The sequence below is a fragment of the Elaeis guineensis genome, chromosome 4 (genome assembly GCF_000442705.2).
Source record: "Elaeis guineensis isolate ETL-2024a chromosome 4, EG11, whole genome shotgun sequence".
Lineage (NCBI taxonomy): Eukaryota > Viridiplantae > Streptophyta > Magnoliopsida > Arecales > Arecaceae > Elaeis > Elaeis guineensis.
Window position 1 is genome coordinate 59,321,443 of NC_025996.2, and position 20,644 is coordinate 59,342,086.

General features: G+C 38.6%; 1 protein-coding gene across 1 annotated transcript in view; it reads left to right on the forward strand.

The window, feature by feature from the left end:
- LOC105042787 (probable RNA helicase SDE3) overlaps positions 1-19,931 on the forward strand; it is a 30,501-nt gene extending 10,570 nt beyond the window's left edge. The window contains exons 2-3 of the mRNA XM_073256594.1: positions 14,040-14,243; positions 18,929-19,931. Of these exons, the coding sequence (XP_073112695.1) occupies positions 14,040-14,243; positions 18,929-19,855 (1,131 nt within the window). The 3' untranslated portion in view covers positions 19,856-19,931. The remainder of the gene's footprint in view (positions 1-14,039; positions 14,244-18,928) is intronic.
- The last annotated feature ends 713 nt before the right edge of the window (positions 19,932-20,644 follow it).

Here is a 20,644-nt window from a genome sequence, read left to right on the forward strand (position 1 = left end):
CTCGGGAAATTTCTTGATCATCTTCTCTTGACAGAGTTCGAATCCTTTGATGAATGCATCTTGGCCGAACTTGACGTTCAGGTCCCTCATTTCAGTGGAGGCCTTGAACTCCCACCGCTTGGCCCCTGGCCTCCGAGATCAGAACCGGAATCTGCTCCGTCAAATTTGCGACCTCGGCCTCCGTCTTCCTCACCATCTCCTCCGAGGCCTGCTTTTCTTTTCAAGTACCTCTTGGAGGTTGGCTACCTCGGCAGCTTTTTCCTTGAGGCGGCGGCCTCGGCCCGGCGATCTTCCTCTGCCTGGATAGCGTCCCCCTCGCCTTGTTCATCGCCTCGATGCTGGCGAGGAGCTGGTGCCCGATCTGCAAGGGCGGCCAGAAGGTCAGAATGAAAGCTGAGAAGTTAATTGAATGAAGGAGCGAGGGGAAGGAGGAAAGTGAATCTGCTTACCTCGAGAAAGGACCCCAGAGAGTCCCAAACCCGCTGTTCGGGATCGGCGCGAACGATCCTCTGGATGACTTCGGGCAGGACGCACCCATCGACCAGTCACTTTATCAGGTCTCTGTCATTAAAGGGATTCTCCACCGGCTTTTCTCGAAGCCGTGGGATTCTTCGATGGCAGCTCGGCGGCCGCTGACCCTGCGGGCCACCGTCTTCTTTCTCCTCCCCCTCTCAACCCCTGGCACCTCCTCGGAGCGGGCCCCCGAAGCGGGAACCTCGGCGGGTGAACTCCTCGAAGAGGCTCGGGGAACTGGGGGCTCGGTGTCTGAAGGAACATCGACAGTGAGGGCCGCTTGGGCTGGCGTGGCCGAGCTCGTCTCCTCCATTCTGGCCTTCTTTGCCGACCCGGAGGGCGCCTTTTCTTTTGTGAACCTTGAGGCCCCTGGCAAGCATCCGCGCTGCTTCGGTGTCCATTCCTAAAAAAAAAAAAAAGAAAAAAAAAGATAAAAAAAGAGATCAGCAACGGAGTGAAAAAAGGAAGAGGTGACGCATGGTTAAAAAAAAAAAGGGAGAGAGAAGAAGAAAAGAAGAAGAAAAGGAAAGATGGAATACTCGCAGGATCCAGGGGACTCAAGCCGATGTTGAACAGAAATTGCTCCTTCAGAAGGTTGGAAAGGGAAGGAGTTGGATAACTAAGAAGTTTTCGGACGGCTTGAAGGTCGTCCTCCTCCAGGCTAGGAGCCCGACGGACGGAGTCCCTTAGGGAGCCCCAAGAGGGCAATCCCAGCTTTAAGGTCGGACATTGGACGTAGAGGTACTTCCCCTTCCAGTTATGGATAGAAGAGGGAGCACCTTTCAGCAACCCCTTCTTGCCGAACTGAGAGGAGAAGTACCATCAGTCCTTTGCCGAGGGGTGGCGCTTGAAGGTGTAAAAATACCTAAACAAAGGAAGAGATGGCTGAACTTCGACTATGTGGCAAAGGGAGAGGAACCCTATCAAAAATCTAAAGGAGTTCGGCGCGACTGAAGCTAAAGAAATGTCTAGAAAATGGAAAAGAGCGACGACGAAGGACGGAAGCGGAAGCCGGAGCCCAGTACGGAAGGCCTCTTGGTACAGACAGAAACGGCCAGGTGAGGGGGTGCTAGCCCGGTCGGCGGGACCAAGAAGCTCCAGATCGTACTCCGGAGGAACTCCATACTGAACCCTTATCAGTAGAAGTTCGTCCGGAGCCAGAGAACAGGGAATGGCATCCGGCACAAAAATCGGACGAGGTCCAGCCCTAGATATGGGTTCATCTACAGTATGAAGGTTCTGAGTGACTGAGGCAGACGAACTCCTGGAACCGCTAGAGGCGGAGGTGCCAGAAGATATTTCAAGCAAAAATCCTAAAAATCCCAGAAAAATCGGGAGAAATAAGAGACGAAAGGTCCGTGGGGAACCAGACAGGTGGAATGTGGTAGAAGAAAAATGAAGAAGAAGGAACACCTAAATGACGAGAGAAGAAACAAAAGTTTTGGAACTAACCTAAGCTGCTCTGAAGGATGCAGAGATGCAGGGATAGGGATGACTCGAAGAACACCTAGGGCCAAAACGGACGTCGAGGAAGGTCAGAGCTCTCAGAAAGAAGACAGGCACCAACAGGACTTTTAGGTAGAATGAAACTCCCGGAGGAAGAAGAGCGGGTTTAAATAGACCCTGGGATCCGGCGTTATAATGATTGCAGATCTCCTCAGGCCGACCCATGTTCGCCACGTGTCCCACTCACCACAGCAGGCGGCTAAAAGCGGCTGACAGCTGGCAAGGCCATTATTGCGCCGTATCTACAGCAACGCTCCAGCGGGAATTTCGAAAAGTCTCTTCGGATCGCCCCGATTTGAAAAGACTCCGGCATGCGCGCATTAAATACCAGGATATCTGAGGGCGGTCGCGCGCAAAATTCAAGGGGGCAACTTCGGCTGTAAAAATTTCTCTATACTTCATTCGAAACTCGAACTCGGAAGTAGGGAGACTGGTGTTGGGTATAAAATACTCCCCCAGCCGAAGTTCGTACCAGGAGTGACCCTCCCGGGACTCTGCCGACGTCCAACCTTGGGCAACATCTTTCCGAACCTCTCTGGCGGCCGAGCTTCCGCAATATTTTCAAGTTCTGCCGACGGATAAACTCCCATAGCTTCTTCCACAAGTGTCGATCGGATTCCCCCGACGGACGAACTCCTGCCGCATCTCCTGAGCTTTTCAGCGATAAGCTTCTTCGGTTGTCTATCAGGCTGCTCCAAGTGCTCTCTGGATTCTACTATCGGCCGATCTCCTACAAGGGTCAACCGTTCTCCGGACCCCTTCCAGATCTTTTCCGATAGGATTCGATCGACTCCAATCCGAATTTCTTCCAGAACTACGTCAGTTCGTCAGTGGCCGAACTTTTCCAACAGCAGATCTCCACGACAGACGGACTCCATCCAAGTTTCTACGGCGGTCGACCGCCTTCTGGGTTTCATCCGGGCTCCTACGAGAGCCGGACTTCTTCCCCGAACTTCTACTACAGGTAGACTTCGTCCGAGCTCCTACGGGAGCTGGACTTCAGCCCTGAGCTCCCATTGCAGGTAGACCTCATCCGAATTCTTACAAGGGCCGGACTCCGAGCCTTCACCGCAAGCGATCTACTCCGAGCTTCTGCTACAAGCGATCTACTCCGAGCTACTACTACAAGCGGACTACTTCAAATCTCTACTACGAGCGGTCCGCGTCGGATTTCTACTGTGAGCCCCCACCCGAGCTTCCATTGTGAACGAATTCCTTCCGGACTTCTATTGCAGGCAGGCTTCGGCCGAGCTTCCTCAACAAATGATCCCCATCCGGACTTCTACGGGAACCAGAATCCGACCGAACTTCTGTAGCGGACAGATTTCGGACGAACTCCTACGACGCACGGGCTCCAGCAGCCGAACCCCTCCAGCGGGTGAACCTCTCCAGCGCCATCCGACATCCACTGCCGGTCGACCTTCTGCTGGATTCTGCGTGAAACTGAACTTCGTCCGCAGAAAGCCCTTGACCGAGCTTCGGCCGACAGGCCTGGACTCCCTGGCAAGCCACAGTAATGGCCGCGACTCTGCTCCACTTCCTATAACGGATCCCACGTGGCTCCATCATGCTCTGGCAAGTCACGACAACGGACATCACTCCACTCTCCACAACAGGCTCCACGTGGCAGGCCACGGCGATGGCCACGACTCCACTCCACTACTCTCCGTAACAAACTCCTCATGGCCCCGAACGACCCACTACCAGGCAGTTACAGATGTCGCTGTCAATCTGTTACGCCCTCCGCCTATAAAAAGGGAGACCCCCAGATATGTTATTCTCTAAGCTCTAATCTCTATCTAAAAACTCTACTAAAATTTTCGTTTGAGTACTCTATTTTTGTTGAGGTAGAGAACTGACTTGAGCGTCGGAGGATCTTGCCGGAGCACCCCCAACTCCGGTTTAGACTTTTTTGTAGGTCCCGGCGGCGACCGTGACTCTCTCGACTCCAGCTTCTCTGACGTCGGTGGATTTCTGCATCAACAGATTCAAATTAGAGAGAGGAAAACCATAATAAAAAGGGAAAGCAAGTTGGGAGAGGGATTAAGCTTATCAAATAGGACAAGAATAGAAGGAATAAGAGAAGAGATGGGAGAAAGAGGATGATTTGGGAGAGATAGCTAGAGATGGAAGAAGGTGATTATGGGTGGTAATCAAGATAGAAAATATGAGGGAGTGACAAAGATGAAGAGGAGAATGGATAGGCTAGTGAGGTGGTTGCTGAATAGTGATAGGATGGGAGGCGCACCAGTAGCTAGCCGTATGGTGGCAGTGGTGATGAGGATCAAGGATTACGCACTTATTTTAGGTAGAGGCGTCGTAATTTAGGAATTGTAGGATTTTAAATATTTGAGAGATTTTATCTTGTTTCCATATCGAGAGAAAATTTTGTTTCTATCTTGACAGATTTTATGTTGTCTATCTTAGGAATTGTAGGATTTTGAATATTTGAGAGATTTTATCTCATTTCCATATCGAGAGAAAATCTTGTTTCCATCTTAGAGAGATTTTATCTTGTTTCCATTTTATTTGAGAGATTTTATCTCATTTTCATATTGAAAGAAAATCTTGTTTCTATCATAGAGAGATAGTATCTTATTTTTATTTTATTTGAGAGATTTTATCTTGTTTTCATATTGAGAGATATGATTTTTACTTTTATTAAGATATGATTTCATTTCCATCTTATTTGAGGGTCTATTTAAAGACTCCTATTGTATTGAAGAAAGTTTAGAATAACAAATCGAAAATTCTAAAGAGGGCTGTTTTTCTTTCTCTTGATTTCTTTATTTTCCTTTGGCTGTTTTTCTTCCTCTTGATTTTTTTGTTTTCTTTTCATTTTATTTCCCTTTCTTATTGGCTATCTTGATTTTTCTTGGTGCCGCATCAAGTGGCTTTTAGTGAGAAGGGAATTTTAGTGGTAGTAGAAGAAGAAGAAGGCAGAAAGAAGAGAAGGAGGTGATAGTGCATGGGATGTGCATGTTGGTAGGAAAGAAAGGGAGCATGGGGGAGCTAGGTCACCTAGGCCCACGGCCCAAATCGGTTTGGGCCTGGTTCATGGGCTTAAGGTGGCACTGGACATTTCAATCTCTAATTAGCAGAATTCCATTTTATCGTCTAGTAGGTATTACAATACGAAGCCATCTGAAAATGGAGGCTTTCTAGAACTAAAATATATGGGAAATTCTATACTATTGCTCTAGAAGCTAATCCATCTACATACAAGAGCACAACAATTATAAAACAAGTACATAGTAAGGAGTTTTTGACTACACATGGCTTGCAAGTCTTCCTTTCATTTTAGATGCCATAATCATGGGCATGCATATAAGAAATGATAATATGCTTTATCTGATGTTCCATAATAAACCATATGGCTTACTTGCTGCTCCATAGCAATTGAATTTTTAGCTAAGTATGCTTCATGCATGAATGTGACAAATGATGTATATAAGGGATGTGATCCTTTTAGTAATTATCACAAGCATACTGCAAAACATCTTTACGAATTGATGTAGAAAAGCAACTTCATGTTTTGTATTGGAGATAAAATTTTGTCACCTTTGATCATTTCCAATATCCATTCGTTAATTCATTGGAAACTTCTTTGCAGTTCATGTTAGGAGGCAAATCCAACATCTGTCCTAGTAGAAATCTTATAGTGGTTGGCTCTAAATAGGATGAGAATGTAATAATTAGAGATATGTCTTGTCTTCTAGCAATGGGGTTCTGCTAACTAGAAGATAGTTTGGGTCCAATGGACTTTGTTTATAAGCTATGGATTGTTAAAATTTGCACTATTATTTTGATTTTTTCATTTCTTTTAGAGGTTTTTGAGTTGTTCAAATTCTTTATAACTTCAAACTATGTTAACTTCTTTTATTCCCATAGTGGAAAACAAATAACTTTTCCATGTCTATATGTGTGTGTGTGTGTGTGTATACATATGCCCACGTGCTCCTTGATGAACATGTGTGAATTTGGGCCAGAAGGCATATGTTGGAACCTGCTTAGATCACCTCAGCTTAATTGTGTGTGCTGTGCATGTTCGTAGGAGAAACCATTCTTTTGTAAGGTTCTAATTTTGTTTCATAATTTTTTAGGGCTTATTGTGATGGAAGCCCATATTAATGTTGTTGAACATAACAGGCTGGTTGAGATATTTATCCATTAGGCCCAACCTACATTACGTGGACATTCCATTTTTTAGGTTTCTTGAAGTGTCAGCACTTTTGCACACTTAGAGCATGTCCTGCTGACATTAAAAAAAAGAGTGCTGACATTTGGTACCCTTTTTTGGGTGTCATGCAAGGAATTACCTAAACACTATATATTTTAAGTCCATGGTCATCATATTTTTAATATCAAGTTATCATGGTTATGAGGATATTTTAAGCAAAGAGTTATTATATGTTTAGGAAAAATTATCATGATTAATTATCAATTTAAATATCCCGATGCATCTTCAATAACCTTAGTTAGATGAATAACTTAAACAACTTGCAAACTCATGGCTATTACATTGTTTTTTTTAAGATGACATATATCTCTCTGTAATCTTTTTTAATTTCTGCTATTTAGATAAGCATCAAAACAATGGCTTGTATTGGTGGTACCATAGTGTACCCATAAGGCATTGGTACATCCCTCGGTATAGTATTCTATTGATATTGCGAGGATCCATGCAGTATATTTAGTCCCACATTAGTTATTCGCCGAGGAGATCTTGGGTACTTTTATAGGCTAAAGAACTCGAATAACACCTTTTGACTGGTTTTGTTGGGTGAGGTCCTGAGTTAATATAAAATGATATCAGAGCGGATCCAGTCCATGGCTCATGTGTACTTAGAGAAATCGCAAGACTAGCCCATTGTCGCTGACCACTAGCTGATTATGGTATTTGTGATTCGATTTGACTAGATTTGAACCGTTGAGCTATCGAGGATAGTTGGGGCATAAAAAAAGAGAGGGGGAGTATGAGAGGACCTATATAGTATACATTTAGTTCCATATTGTTAATTCGCTAGGGAGATCTTGAGTATTTATACAGTACCAAAGAACTCAAATAAGATCTTTCGGCTAGCCTTTTTGGTGAGGTCTTTGGTCATTACAAAATGGTATCAAAGTAGACGTGGCCTATAGCTTATATGGACTATGGGACACTAGAGCAAAGGCCCATTAATGTTAACAATAGGCTGATTATGATGTTTATGATTAGATTTGACTGGATTTGGACCCTTAACCTAGTGAGGATGCCAAGACTTGAAAGCGGAGGATATGCAAGGACCCATGCAACCTGTGTTTGTCTCATCCCTGTTATTCACCAAGGAGATCTTGGGTATTAATATAGCCCTAAGGTATCCAAATTACACCTTTCAACTAGCCATGGGTAAGGTCTTGAATCATTATAGATATATCATATGTGATAACACCAATAGTTTATTTGTATCAAAATGGAACATTATGGTGATAGATTTTATCATACTCATAAGGTACCAATTATGGTACTTCAACCATTGTACATACACTGATACAAATGAACATGCAAAATAAATATAATCAACAATAGTAATTGATCATGACTTAAATGTTAAATCTTATCAAAGTTAGATTATTAAATTACTTCAAACAGCCTTGCCACAACTTGGTATTATAGAAATTCATGAAACTAATAATAAAAAGTAAGATTAATTTTTAAAGCTATATTTAGAAGCACAATATGAAGCAGTAAAAGTCATTTGACCTGCTTATTCCACCTTTTTAGCCAAATACTCATTGGAGCACATAGGTTAAATTGCTTTTTCGAAAGGGAAAAATGGATATTTTTGAAATGTTGGTACAAAATTTTTGCCTTTGAAACCCATTTAGCTTGCTTGATCTAGGAATAGATTAGTCCACCATACAGCAAGAAGAGTTGGAGCAAGTTAATGGTTAACTTATCTACTCTGGGTTAACTTATTATCCTTCCAAACTCAGCTTAATATTCATGACACAAACAAATAATAATTTTTTACAATTTATATTTTAGCAAAGTTATACATTAGTTTTAGTTATATGGTTGAAGATTTAAATGTACATCTTTGATCAAATAAATCAATTAAGAGCCAAAATTAAATCTAATTACAAAATTAAATCAAGTCTGATCATGCTATGAATTGACAGAAATCTAAAGTGGTTGGATATCTTAAGAACATAATTTCTTTTAGGTTCACCAAGCTAGGAGATTGAGGTTCTTTATATTGTAAATTATTAACTCATAGAAATCTGAGCATGCAGCATTTAAATGTATTGTTTTAAGATTACCACCTTAAACTTGATCTTCATCAATAGATATTTGAACTTGTCAGCCCTTCCACTAGCTCAAAAACTTGTATCCAGCAGCAAAGCCAGTATTATTGGTTAGAGGGGGGCAACAAGTAAAAATCAATAATTCATTAAGATATGTAGGTCTTAATCTAGTAGAAGAATCACACATGAAGAGTTAAAGAACCTTCCAGGGGGCTTTTCATGAGAGGTTGAAAGCCTTCCATGAAGAAGTGAGAGAGAGAGAGAGAGGGAGAGAGAGATTTCACAAGTCCAACAACTTTGGAGATTGAGAAAAAGAGAGCATCCTCTATAGTTCTGGATATATTTAACGAGATTTATAGTGTTGATTTTATAGTTTATTGGCCTATGGAAATGTGGGATTTGGGTAGGTCTTCAAAAATTTGATTATCTATATAAGGTAAATATATACATATATACGTAAATACATACACATATAAATATATATCATCACATGAAAGATTTTAAATCGCGTGGGATGGGGCCATCCCAATTTTCACCTAGAGTGGAATGCGCGCATCTTGTCTTGTCCTGACCTTCTGATAAGGGATGTCCTAAGATGTGCCAATTGGGATATTAGGACGATGGTAGGACAGTCTTGTCCCAACATATGGGATGGTACCCTATTGCAATGTCTCGTGGGATATCCTAGTGGGATTTGTATCCTTGATCACATGGAAAGAATTTTAAGGGTAATATATTTGCAATGAGTTATAAGAAGTGGGCACACTTCTTAATGGTCAAAACTTAGAGCAGCATGATCTTGGCTTGTTAGAAGTTTGGACTTGTTCTCCCTCTCTTCCCGAAGCTATCCTAAATGAACAAAGCTTCAACCATCAATTTAGGCTCAAAAAATTAATTTTAAGCTAAGCCAAAAATAAAGCTGGCTTAAACAAGCTCAGCTAGATTAGGCTCAAAAATATCTGCACACACATACAAACATATATAAATTTAGATAGTGGCCGTTGGATCTTAGATCGAATGTCCACAATATTAAGATCATTTCATAATTGAATTTTAACTTTTTTTTTTTGAATCCATTAAATGTTAATCATATTTGCATAAAGCTTGAGTCAAGCTTTAATTCAAGCTTGAACCTAGCTCGGTTCAAGGTTGAATTGATTTCATGCTCAATTTAGGATTTTCAAGTTGAGTAATTAGGCTTGTATTCTTCTACCAAACAATTATGGTTGTGACCAAGGATCACTATGCCAGTATTGTGGCCCATATTGGTTGCCTAATGGCATGGTTCGGTACGCCCTTTTGTCATTTCATGCTAGACCCATATCGACATAGTAGAGGGGGTAAGGAGAGGGAGAATGGGAGATAGGAAGAGAGAGAGGGGGGAAGGAAGGAAGAGGGAGAGGGAGAAATAAAGGAGAGACAGGGAGAGTGGTGAACGGTTGGAGAAGGCTGGTGGAGGGCTGCAAGGGGTGAAGGAAGGCTTTGCCCTCAGGTTCCCCTATTTCATTTGAAGTAGGGCCCCCTAGGACTCCAGTTTCAAATGAGATAGAGGAACCTGAGGGCGGATTCCTTCCTCCACCTCTCCATGCCAATCCCCGACCCCCCCGCCTCCTCGGTCTTCTCTCTCTCTCTCTCTCTCTTCCTCTCTTTCCCTCCCCCTCTCCCCCTTGCTTGCTGGTCTCTCAATGTGAAGGTTGGAACCATCCCAGTCCACCTCTAGTATGACTTGGTATGCCCTGAATTGGATGGTTCGGGATGGTTCCACCGACTTTGGTTGTGACAATTCAAAATTAAGCTTGAAGTGAGCTCGAAATAGTGGTAAATGGATAGGTTTGATCTAAACTCTCAATATCAAAATTAATTTCAAACCAAGCTTGACATGACCTATGCTTGATCAAGCTTACCTTGCTAACACCTCTAGATACATATCATCTCATGAAATAAATTATTAAATGAAATACAGTTGTAATGATTATAGGAAGCTGGTTGGAATGGGAGATGGTGATAGCTGAAATTTAGGCACCATAAAAATAAAATTTGAAACATATAGCTATGGGTATTTGGGTGAAGAAGCTTTTATGCAAGCTGTATGGGATTTAGAAAAACATGCATATTAATGAACTTTCTTGAGCCCATAAATCCATAAATTGGCCATGCTTGTGGCCTTCTCTAGCTTAAGTTGGTAATGTTTGACAGATTTTTGCCATTAAGAAAGGAATCTATGTGCTAGTAGTGGTCAGGTTCAGGATTTTAGAAGCATGGGAAAAGGAGAACAAGTGAGATAAAGGCCCAAGGTGGGCTAGAAAAGTTACCATGGAAGATAGGGAAGTCCATGGGGGGTTGTCAAAGAAGGTAGGGGAAATGTGAATTAAAGTCACCTCAAACTTTATTTTTCCTCTGGCTATTCTTTGATATTTTTCTTTGAAGTGTCACAGGAGGTATGGAATCTCAAATCTCAGAGCTTTTGGTGGTTTGTTGCAAGGCTCCAATTTAAGCAAGAAGATGTGTAACAACTCATGTATTGTGCATCCAAGATTAGTATGGATGTGCATTTGAGATATATCTAGATTCGTGATGGACTCTTTACATCTTTGATTGGAATCTGGGATTTCTAGCTAGTGAAGTTTAGAGATTAGAGGAAAATGTTTGGATGGTTGAAATGAACTTAATTATATCTGGAGGTCAATGAGGCTCTTCGGCAGAACTTATTCCATGTGTACGCTAGGTTAGCTGGTTGGACTAAGGACATATTGAAAATTAAGATAAACTAAATAATTATAGATATATTTACAACAAATCTATTTTATCATTACTACTTTGCATAATGGCGAGTTACCTTCATGATTAAAGGACTTTCTCGGTCATAAGAGGTCAATGATTTGATTCAACATTCAGCCTCATTTTATTCTAAGAATTTTTCAAAGAGGAAGGTAGATCTTGGATCATTGGACCTACTAGGTTCGGCCAAGTTTAAAGAAACCTGTCTAAGTCTGGTAGTTTTTAGCAGGTCTAGCAAATTCAATCCAATTAAAGAACTAGATTAAAGAAAAGCTTGGATTATTGTGTTTTTTGTCCAACTAATAATCATGTATATGTTTGTGCATGTATGTGTATATCAATTCTATTAGACTGGTACTGATGCTTGCACTGGTTGGCTATGAAGCATCGATACTCTATTTCAGGCGTGTACGAGCATCGGATACATTTTCGGTGCGAGTACGTTTTCGATGCGGCATCGATACTCCTATCTTTGCATTCTTGAGATTGTAAGTTTGTCCCTTGATGAATCAGATGTGGTGGAGAAGAAGCTTTTTGCTGATGATGCAAAGAATGAAGCAGCTGAAACTATTATCACTTGATTATCAAGACTTACTATTTTGATTTTTCTACTTATTTAGACTGCTAGTTTTTTTTCTTTTTGTTAGTTGCAAATGTTTGTTTGTTTTTTATGATGATACTTATAAATTTAGTGGAGATTTGAGAACTTAATTTTATTAATATTTGAATATTATATATATGATTCAGTTTTTTCATATATTTTTATTAATATTGAAATATTATATATATTCAAATATTAATAAAAATATAAAATATCTAGCCATACCAATATCGTGGTTTTTTTAATTTTTACCGTATCGACGTACTTGTACCATAAAGTACCTGTATCGTGTACTGGTATCTATGTTTCCTAGCTGATTGGCAATTGGTTTAGCATGGTGTGATTTTGTATTATACCATGCCAGAGAATACCGAAAGAGGGAGAGGGATGGGAGAGGGAGAAGGAGAGGGCAGAAGAGAATGGTAGGGAGCGAGGGGGGAGAGGAAGAAGGAAAGGGAGCTTCGAGGGAGGGGAAGCATTGACGGGGAGAAAGGGTGATAGGGACCATTATAGGAAGCTTTAAGCTATCGATGGTGATCGAGAGAGAGAGAGAGAGGGGGGAGAGAGAGAGGTTGGAGGAGGAGGCTTACCAAGGTTTCGCCTTGCCATAAGAGCAGGGGGGGATGCAAAGCAGCCTGTTCCAAGCCATAATTGATGGGATTAAGGAGGCTTATATCCCGATTTGACATCTTGAAGCATATAGGTAACCGACTTGTCCTATTTGATATACCCCGAACTGACTGCTTTGGCATGGTTCGTTGGACCTTGGTTGCATGCATGGATTTCCCCCATGCCTAGGTTTTTGGAGGTTGTAATGTTTAAGATGAGTAATGTGGAACTTGTGCCAAAGTGTCCATACAAATCTGGGCCCAACTTTCAGATAAGAGTGTATTAATTGAGGAATTCCAGTAAAAGCTCACGGTATCAAAAAAGTCAAAGCTTCTCCTATTAGCTTGTTTTTTCCTTTAAAGCATTGTAAGCTTTATTTGTCTCCTTTCTTTTTCTCTCTCTTGTTTTTCTTGAGGAACCTAAACCAGGATTTGAAAACTTAGTTTTGGTTTGGCCAGCTCCAAGAAGCTTCAATTTCATCAGTTTTATAGTTTCAAAAGTTTCATGCCAATTTTATGTTTTGGTCAAAAAATAAGAAAAATTAAGAAAAGGATGAAGAAAGTAAAAAATGAATAAAATTTACATAGGTTCTTTATTTGCATAGTTTTGACAGATTTAAGTTGAAACTAATGTTGTACATCGGTGAAATTCAATTCTACCGATGTTTTATATTATGCAAACAAATACATATACATATCAAGTTTACTTCTTGAACTTTATTGTTTGAAACCTCATCTTACTCTGCAGTATCCAATGCCTCAAAATATTTTCCTCCATTTTTCAGGAGCATTCACAGATTAATTTAATTTGGGCAGTTCCTTATCATTTTTTTAAGATAAGTGGCTATTTAGTCAAATGGATGTAGTTATAGAATGCCATGTATATCTTACACAAACAAGTATCATTCATATGAATTTTCTTGTAAACTTGGCCTTTATAAGGTTCTATATAATGATCATTTTGGAGTTCTTGGCCTATCAAATGTCACATTTATTATCAATTCCCACTTTTAACTCAAGAAAAAGAAAGAAAAACCATTGCAAATGGATATTTTATAGGATGATCAAAACCAACTGGTTCGAGCCTTGTTCCAAGCTGATCAACCATATCGTCACAATACGATGGTGGTGCAGTTCTGCATGCCTCTAAGTGGGCAATGTAGGATAGTACCACAACCCTGCTTACAAGCTTTTTACTTTCTTTTATTTTTTTAACTATTGTCATGTGTAATTATGTTCAGTAAACTCCATTCTCATCATTAACAAAAATATTTGCAGGTTTTCTATATAATTACATGTCATACACTTCAAACCAAAAAGCATTTTTATCTTGCTACTACTACAGGATTAAATGTGCTTGCTGATTGCTATGAGTAAACATGCTAAGCAGTAGCTCGACAAATTTTGATTCCTCAGAAAGAGTTTCCATGGGTGCATTGTTCTTTAGACATACTGCTTTGGCTTAAAAACTTTGTGGTGTTCAACAACATGCTTGTGGCCCATACGGATACCGTGGGATGTTTGAGTACAATACACCTGAACTGCTACTACATTTTCAATGCTGACATATTCATTTTCCATCTCCAGTTTTTGTTTCAAATACTTGTTAGTCCATCTACATTGGTTTGTGTAATAGTTGCAGTTGTCATTTTTTATAAAAAGCCATTTCCTTCTTTCTGTTAGTAGTTTTATATTTCATTCATTTTCTGATACATAAATATTTATATGATTTTTTTTTCAATCAGAAATGGAGCAATTATTTATTGTCTGAAATCACCCTAGAGTTGCATCATGATGTAGTCTTTCAGATTCAAAATTCAAGAGAGGGCAAGAAAATCAAAGATTTTGTAGCTTTTGAGATTGATTCAGTTCCTGAAAGACGACCATATCTTTTATCAGGAGATTTTGTCTATGTACAACCTTCAAGAGAGATAGCAGGACCTTTCAAGGTAAATCTCTTGTATTAGATAAGTGCCATTTAAGTCAGTTTATCAATGCCAATATGATGCATATTACATGAACCTGGCCATCACATTTGATCCAATGCTTGTCAAAGATTGGGTATAGTAGAGCATCAGACATTGGGTTTGGACTGAAATTAGTTTTAGAAGGCTGCAGTAGATTAGTAAAATAATATCATGGCCTGAGACTAACTTTTTCAGATCTGACGATGTGCATAGCTGATCAAAATATCACTAATATCTAACATCCTTGAAAAAAACTATAAGATCAAATATACCAACTAAAACTGTATTAATTGTTATCCAAATTTCTTAAATAAAAATCTAATTACAATCTTAAACCTAACTTAACACACCTGATACAACTTCAAAAATACAGATAACTAAACAAAAGCTGAAACATTGTCGATGCCACATCCATGACTACAAAGTCAAAAACACAACTACAAATTATTGAGTCCACTTCTAGTAAGTCTACCAGATCACTCCCTAATCAAGAAATATTTTGTAATAAATAAAGTGAGCTATGAAGTTCAGAAAGTGAATTCCTACTATGATCAAAGAACTTGGGGTACGACAAGAAAACCAATGGTTTTAAAATGAAAGACAGGATGAAATTATCAATAAAAAGCTCGAGTACAAGTTCACTAAATTTTTTTTGTATGAAATTCTAAAAGCAGAGTTTTCAATGGGAAATTAAATGTCAAGAATGGTTTAAACTCCAGTTTATAAAAAATACCAAATAATCCTCCCTGCTAATAAAAATGAGGCCATATAAAATTCTCAAGATCCACATATATCAGTTGGCCGAGGGTCCACAGAGATCCTCATCAATAATTTGAATGTGACCGATATACTACCTGGCTAGAGGTCTGCATAAGTCCTTCACTTCTATTACATGTCCCATTTACAAGCTTCATAAACCCTTATATGGTGCTTATGATATGTTCTGGTGGTAACAAATTGGTGTTGATGTTCAAAATAGGCTAAAATGTCATTCATGACACAATGAGCATTTGAAAATACCAATTTGAGATCTGATACAGATTCATAATTTCCATATTAAAACCAAAAAACAACTTTAAATTAAAATGATATTAAATTTTCAAAGAAGAAATAAGTTAGAAATATTTACAATGACTCAATAGTTCCCAAAATTCTGAAACCACTTCAAGGATGAAGCTAACTAAAGAATCCAAAATATTAAAAGACAGAAACATTATTGAAGTTTAAAACCTTGAAACCACATACAGGCTTGAAATGGTACAGAATTCAGAAACAAAAAATAAACCTTAAGCTTTGAAAAGTGACTAGGGTTTTGTAGTTTAAAAACATTGTTTAGGTTGAAATTAAGTTATTTAAAAGATAACCTTGGATTTCAAATCATGAAGCCAAGCTTGAAATCAAAGGATAAAAAAGTTACCTATAACTATAAGTCATGGATTTTGGAGATCATGTACCTTGTGACCCTTATGTTCCTTCCCCTCCCTTAGTCAATCCTCCTTGACTCTATTATGGCAAGGTAGGTCAGTCACAGGTGGCGCCCAGTAGTTTAATTCACCTACCTAGGTCAATTGCCTAAGTAGATAGGCACCATTTTGGTTGGTTGCAGGTGGGTCAAGTTGATTGAAAAAGGAGGTTCAATAAGTAGTGACTGAACATGCAATTAAAGATGGAGATAATCAATCAAAGGCTTTTTTACATGTAATATCATTTAAGTAAATGTCACTCAAGAGATTACATGTAATTAAGGATGCACCACATATTTGGATCCAATAAAAATACTTAAAGATCAATTTTTTTGAGAATAAAATGTTGATTTCCCAAATTTAGTTCAAAATCTCAATTTTCGGCTTCTAGTCAAAATTTAAAATTGCAAATGCAGAGGTATTTCTCAAATCTTAAGGTTTTGTAAATCCAATTCTAACTAAAGATTCTGAAAATCGAAAAGTCATGTTATAAAAGTTTTATAAATTAGTCTCCAAAGGGTATCACCTAAATCATTGCTTGATAGTACTTAGTTCACTTTTATGGGTTACACACACATATCTATGTAAATGGATATTTATAGATTCTGTTGTTACAAATAATCCTAAGATTTGACTAAACAAGGTTGATATCAAGTTTAGGCAAATTTGGAAGGACCCAGGATCAAATTCAATCAAAGGTATTATCAAATTCTATCCAATCACGTGGAGATTATTTTTAATTTCTACAACTACATTTCACATTTGTATCAACCCTAGCAGATTATGGGGAATATTCTTTTCTATGGTTATTTCCTTATCTGTAAAAATATCCTATCCTTTTAGTAGGAAATGAATGTGGACTCATTCATGGATAGGTCATAGAGTTCTATAACTATAATAAAGGTGCCTGGCCATTGTAAAAGCCATATTGAGTTGAACTAATTCTGCTTCTCTTTTCCTTTGTTTTGCGAGTTTGAGAGTTATTTCATTGTTGCTTTTTCCTCCTATATTGTTACTCCATTATTTGGTAGATCTTCTTCCTTTAAGGAGAAAGATTACCATGTGCATTTATATAACATAATGAATTATATGTACAAAGTGCAGATTATGAAATGCATAAAGTTTCATGTTTTTATTACATGTTTAGGGTGCATAAGTACATAAAACAGGTTTTTGTAGTACTTCGAGTTTATATTTTGGACACAAACCATAAGGCAATTTTTTTTTCAATGAGTTAATTGACATTTAATATGCGGTTGGATTTGCATCTTGGATGATTCACAAAGGACCAAAGAAAAAGGACCAAGGGTTCTAGATAGATAGTAACATTCCTAGAAGTTAGAAATATATCTAAGATATAAAATATGAAAAATGATTGCAGGAGCAATGATTTTATTCCATAACCTTTTGCATAACTACTATTTGTTCATCTTTATAAATTTGAAAAGTAAACTTTATGTTGAAAGCAATACTGTTTAGCCAACCCCAAATAGTTGGGAAAAGGCTAAATGCGTATGGTTGTGTTACGAAAGCAATATTGTTTGGACCAAAAGGAATGAATTTTAGCTGAGACCAATCCGAAGCTGACCCTAAGCATCTACTTTCAACTAAAACTCACCAAATCAAATCCAATGTCAGTGGTTTTAGTTATTTTTGACTAAAACTAACTAGAACAACACATTGATACTTTTTAAAGTTTTATTTTGCTGTGCAGTTAGGGTTATCTCCGTAACTCTAAGTACACAGGTTATATGGTGTCAACTTGGAATAGGTAACTTTTAATGGATTTAAAAGAGGGGGTAGATGATAAACATCCCTTGATGGCCCAAGACCTTCAGGAAGTCACCTGTTACAGTACTTTATGGAGACTAATGCTAACAATTAAATAGGACACCTTAATACATCGTAATGACATTTTTTTTTATATAAACTAAATATAACATTCTAAAACTACATATTTAATTAGCAGTCATTTAACCTTGAGAATAGAGAAAGAAATGCTCAGTGATAATAACAAGAATATTTAACTTCACTAGGCACCAAAAAGCTTCATAGTTTTTAAATACAATGAGTTTTCTAACAACTAAATTTCAAGAGTAAATAACATATATTTTGACCATATAAAATGCCAGTTAATTTTATGAAATTTGCTTCTATGCAAATAATGACTTCAGTCCATGGTTGTTGCAACTATGTAAGCAAAGAGCCTATGTAATTACAAATACTCCAAAATGTTGTGTAATTACTTGTCTTAGATCCTTTTTATTTTGCTTTTATTTTCTTTAATTTTTCTGATATTTATAAATGAAACTCCAAAACTTAGCGTGAAACTTTGTAACTGCTGAAATTATCAAAATTGAAATTCTGCAAGCCCCACCAAAACCAAAACTAAAATTTAGTTTTCGAATATTCAAAAAAAAAAAAAGAAAAAGAAAGCAATTGAGCTTTGACATTGATGCTGTCCGCTGACAATTTAAAAGGAAGGTTTAGAATGAGGAAATCAAACAACTTTTCTAGTACTTAGTAAAGACAAATATGAGGAGTCCTGGACTCTGAACTTGTATGCTGTTTGTGGAATAATATCTCAAGGAGAAAACTGAATGGCTCAGGGTCTGTTTGATATGCTATGTTGGATCTAGAAGCTCAACTTGTAGAAATGATATACAATTGTCGATGGCAACCCAATGGCCTTACCTCATGGACATTTTAAAAGGAATGTGTTTCATTTGGTTATTTGGCTTATTTGTGCCTTAAAGGCAGCTCCAGTACCCCAAGTTACTATCCTTTCCCTTCATCTACTCTTTCCTAATCTATGGGAATTCTAAGGCTGTTCTTTACTTGCATGAGCTTAAGCTATGACCAATAATGTAGATTTTCCAACCCTCCTACCATTCTTACTGAACCTTTTTCTCTGAGAAAAGTTGCTACTATAGTTCATACCTGACTTTGGAGTAGGCACTGTGCATTTACTTCATCAGACTGTATTTTGGTTGAGGGCGTTGCATACTCATGGAAAATAGAGGGTGTAAGTTTTCTTTAAACTCTCTCTCTCTGTCATGCAACTTACCTTGTGCTAGTTTTCTTCTCATTTCATTCATAATATTGTTAATGTCACTAATCTTTATCATCTGGGCATCATGATGAGAAAACTCATGCAGTTTTAATACACATTACGGTCACAAAGTTCATTTTTCAATGAGCCAGGGGATCCTCTTTCGGGTGGTAAAGAGCACGACTGTGTTAGTAGAATTTGGAGATGATTTCTACAAACAGCATTCACCAACAAAGAAGTATGATGTTAGCTTCTCCTTCAAGAAAGTTTGCCTTGAGCAGTTTCACCAGGCAGTCTCAACTGCAATGGATCCTTTATTGCATAAAATCATCTTCCCTGATCCAAGCTCCAGAAGCAGTTTCTTGAATTTACCATCCTCCAAAGTTCCAGCCTACAGAAGCTCAAGTCATGGTCAGCTACATGTAGTAAATCGAATTCTAAATCTCAAGGGTCCTCTGCCTTATCTCATTGAAGGGCCAGTGTCAGAAACCCGAGAAGGAACCCTCTCTGGTACTGGGACTTTTATTCGGGAAGCAGTTCTCCAAATTTATAGAACTTGTGCTCACTGCCGAATCCTTGTATGTGCTCCAAGGAACAGGACATGTGATGCACTAATGGAAAAGTGGATGTTGGATATTCCAAAGTCAAAGCTATTTTGTGCCAATGCTGCCTTTCGTGAGTATCATCTTGTGCCAGATGACATTATTCCAGCATGCTTGCATGAAGGAGAGCTTTTCACTTGCCCCCCACTCTCTGAGCTCCAGCGGTTCAAGGTCATAACATCTACCTTTTTAAGTAGCTTTAGGCTTCATGCTGCTGGAATTGAGGCTAACCATTTTACTCACATCTTCTTGGTTGATGCTTCTTCTGCTACGGAGCCTGAAACATTGGTGGCTCTTGCTAATCTGGTAAGCAACAAGACGGTCATCGTGATCACAGGTTCATCAATTGATATTCCAGCTTGGGTACGATCAGATATAGCAAGGTGGAAGGGACTGAAGAAATCACTTTTTCATAGGCTTCTTCAGATGGAACCATACTCCACGAAGGATCCTATGTTCATGACACATATTGTATAAATAATTTGAACCAGATGACTCACTGCACTATTGGTGGTGCAAAAAATAATGAAGTAGATGCTGCAGTTCTGTTTCAGACTGAAGACTGTGCTTTAACACATCAAGTTCATGCTCAGCATTAACAAATGTTGAAACATATGGTGACAACCTAGATAATATGCCCAGTGGTCTCTATCACAATCACATGAAGACTCTGGATGATCAATTTATAATCTAGGTTAATGTTTGGCCATTTCCTGAACTTACAAAAATGTATGGTTTTTGAATAAAGTGTATGGAGACAAAAGGGGGAGAAAGGACCTCTCCTCTCTCTTCTCCCTGAACTTACAAAAATGGCTTAATCTTCGGGACAAGCATATATACTTATTGGTGGAGTCACCAAGATATCAAATGAACTATATCTGGATTGATGAGTCATTTGCATATTACAGTTTGAATTCTGTTCATGCTTGCATGCACTCATTAGTAAAGAGAAGATCGCTTTATCAATTAATGAAGGATTTTGTCCACATAATCTTGCAATTTAAGTCTACAATGGCATGATGTTTACCACAGGCTTGCTACTTTTGAAGCCGAGGTCCAAGAAGGGGTGTAAACAAACCCAGCTTAATCAAGCTTAAATCTGATCAACATTGGTTTGAAATCAAAATCTGACGTCAAAATTTATTTGTTTCTTATCTTGAGCTTAGTTTTGAACCAAGTTGTATTCTAGCCTAATGATCAGCTTGATAATTCTAAATTATGCTAAATCAGTTTGAACTTGAATCAAGTTCAATTCAAGCTGGAATA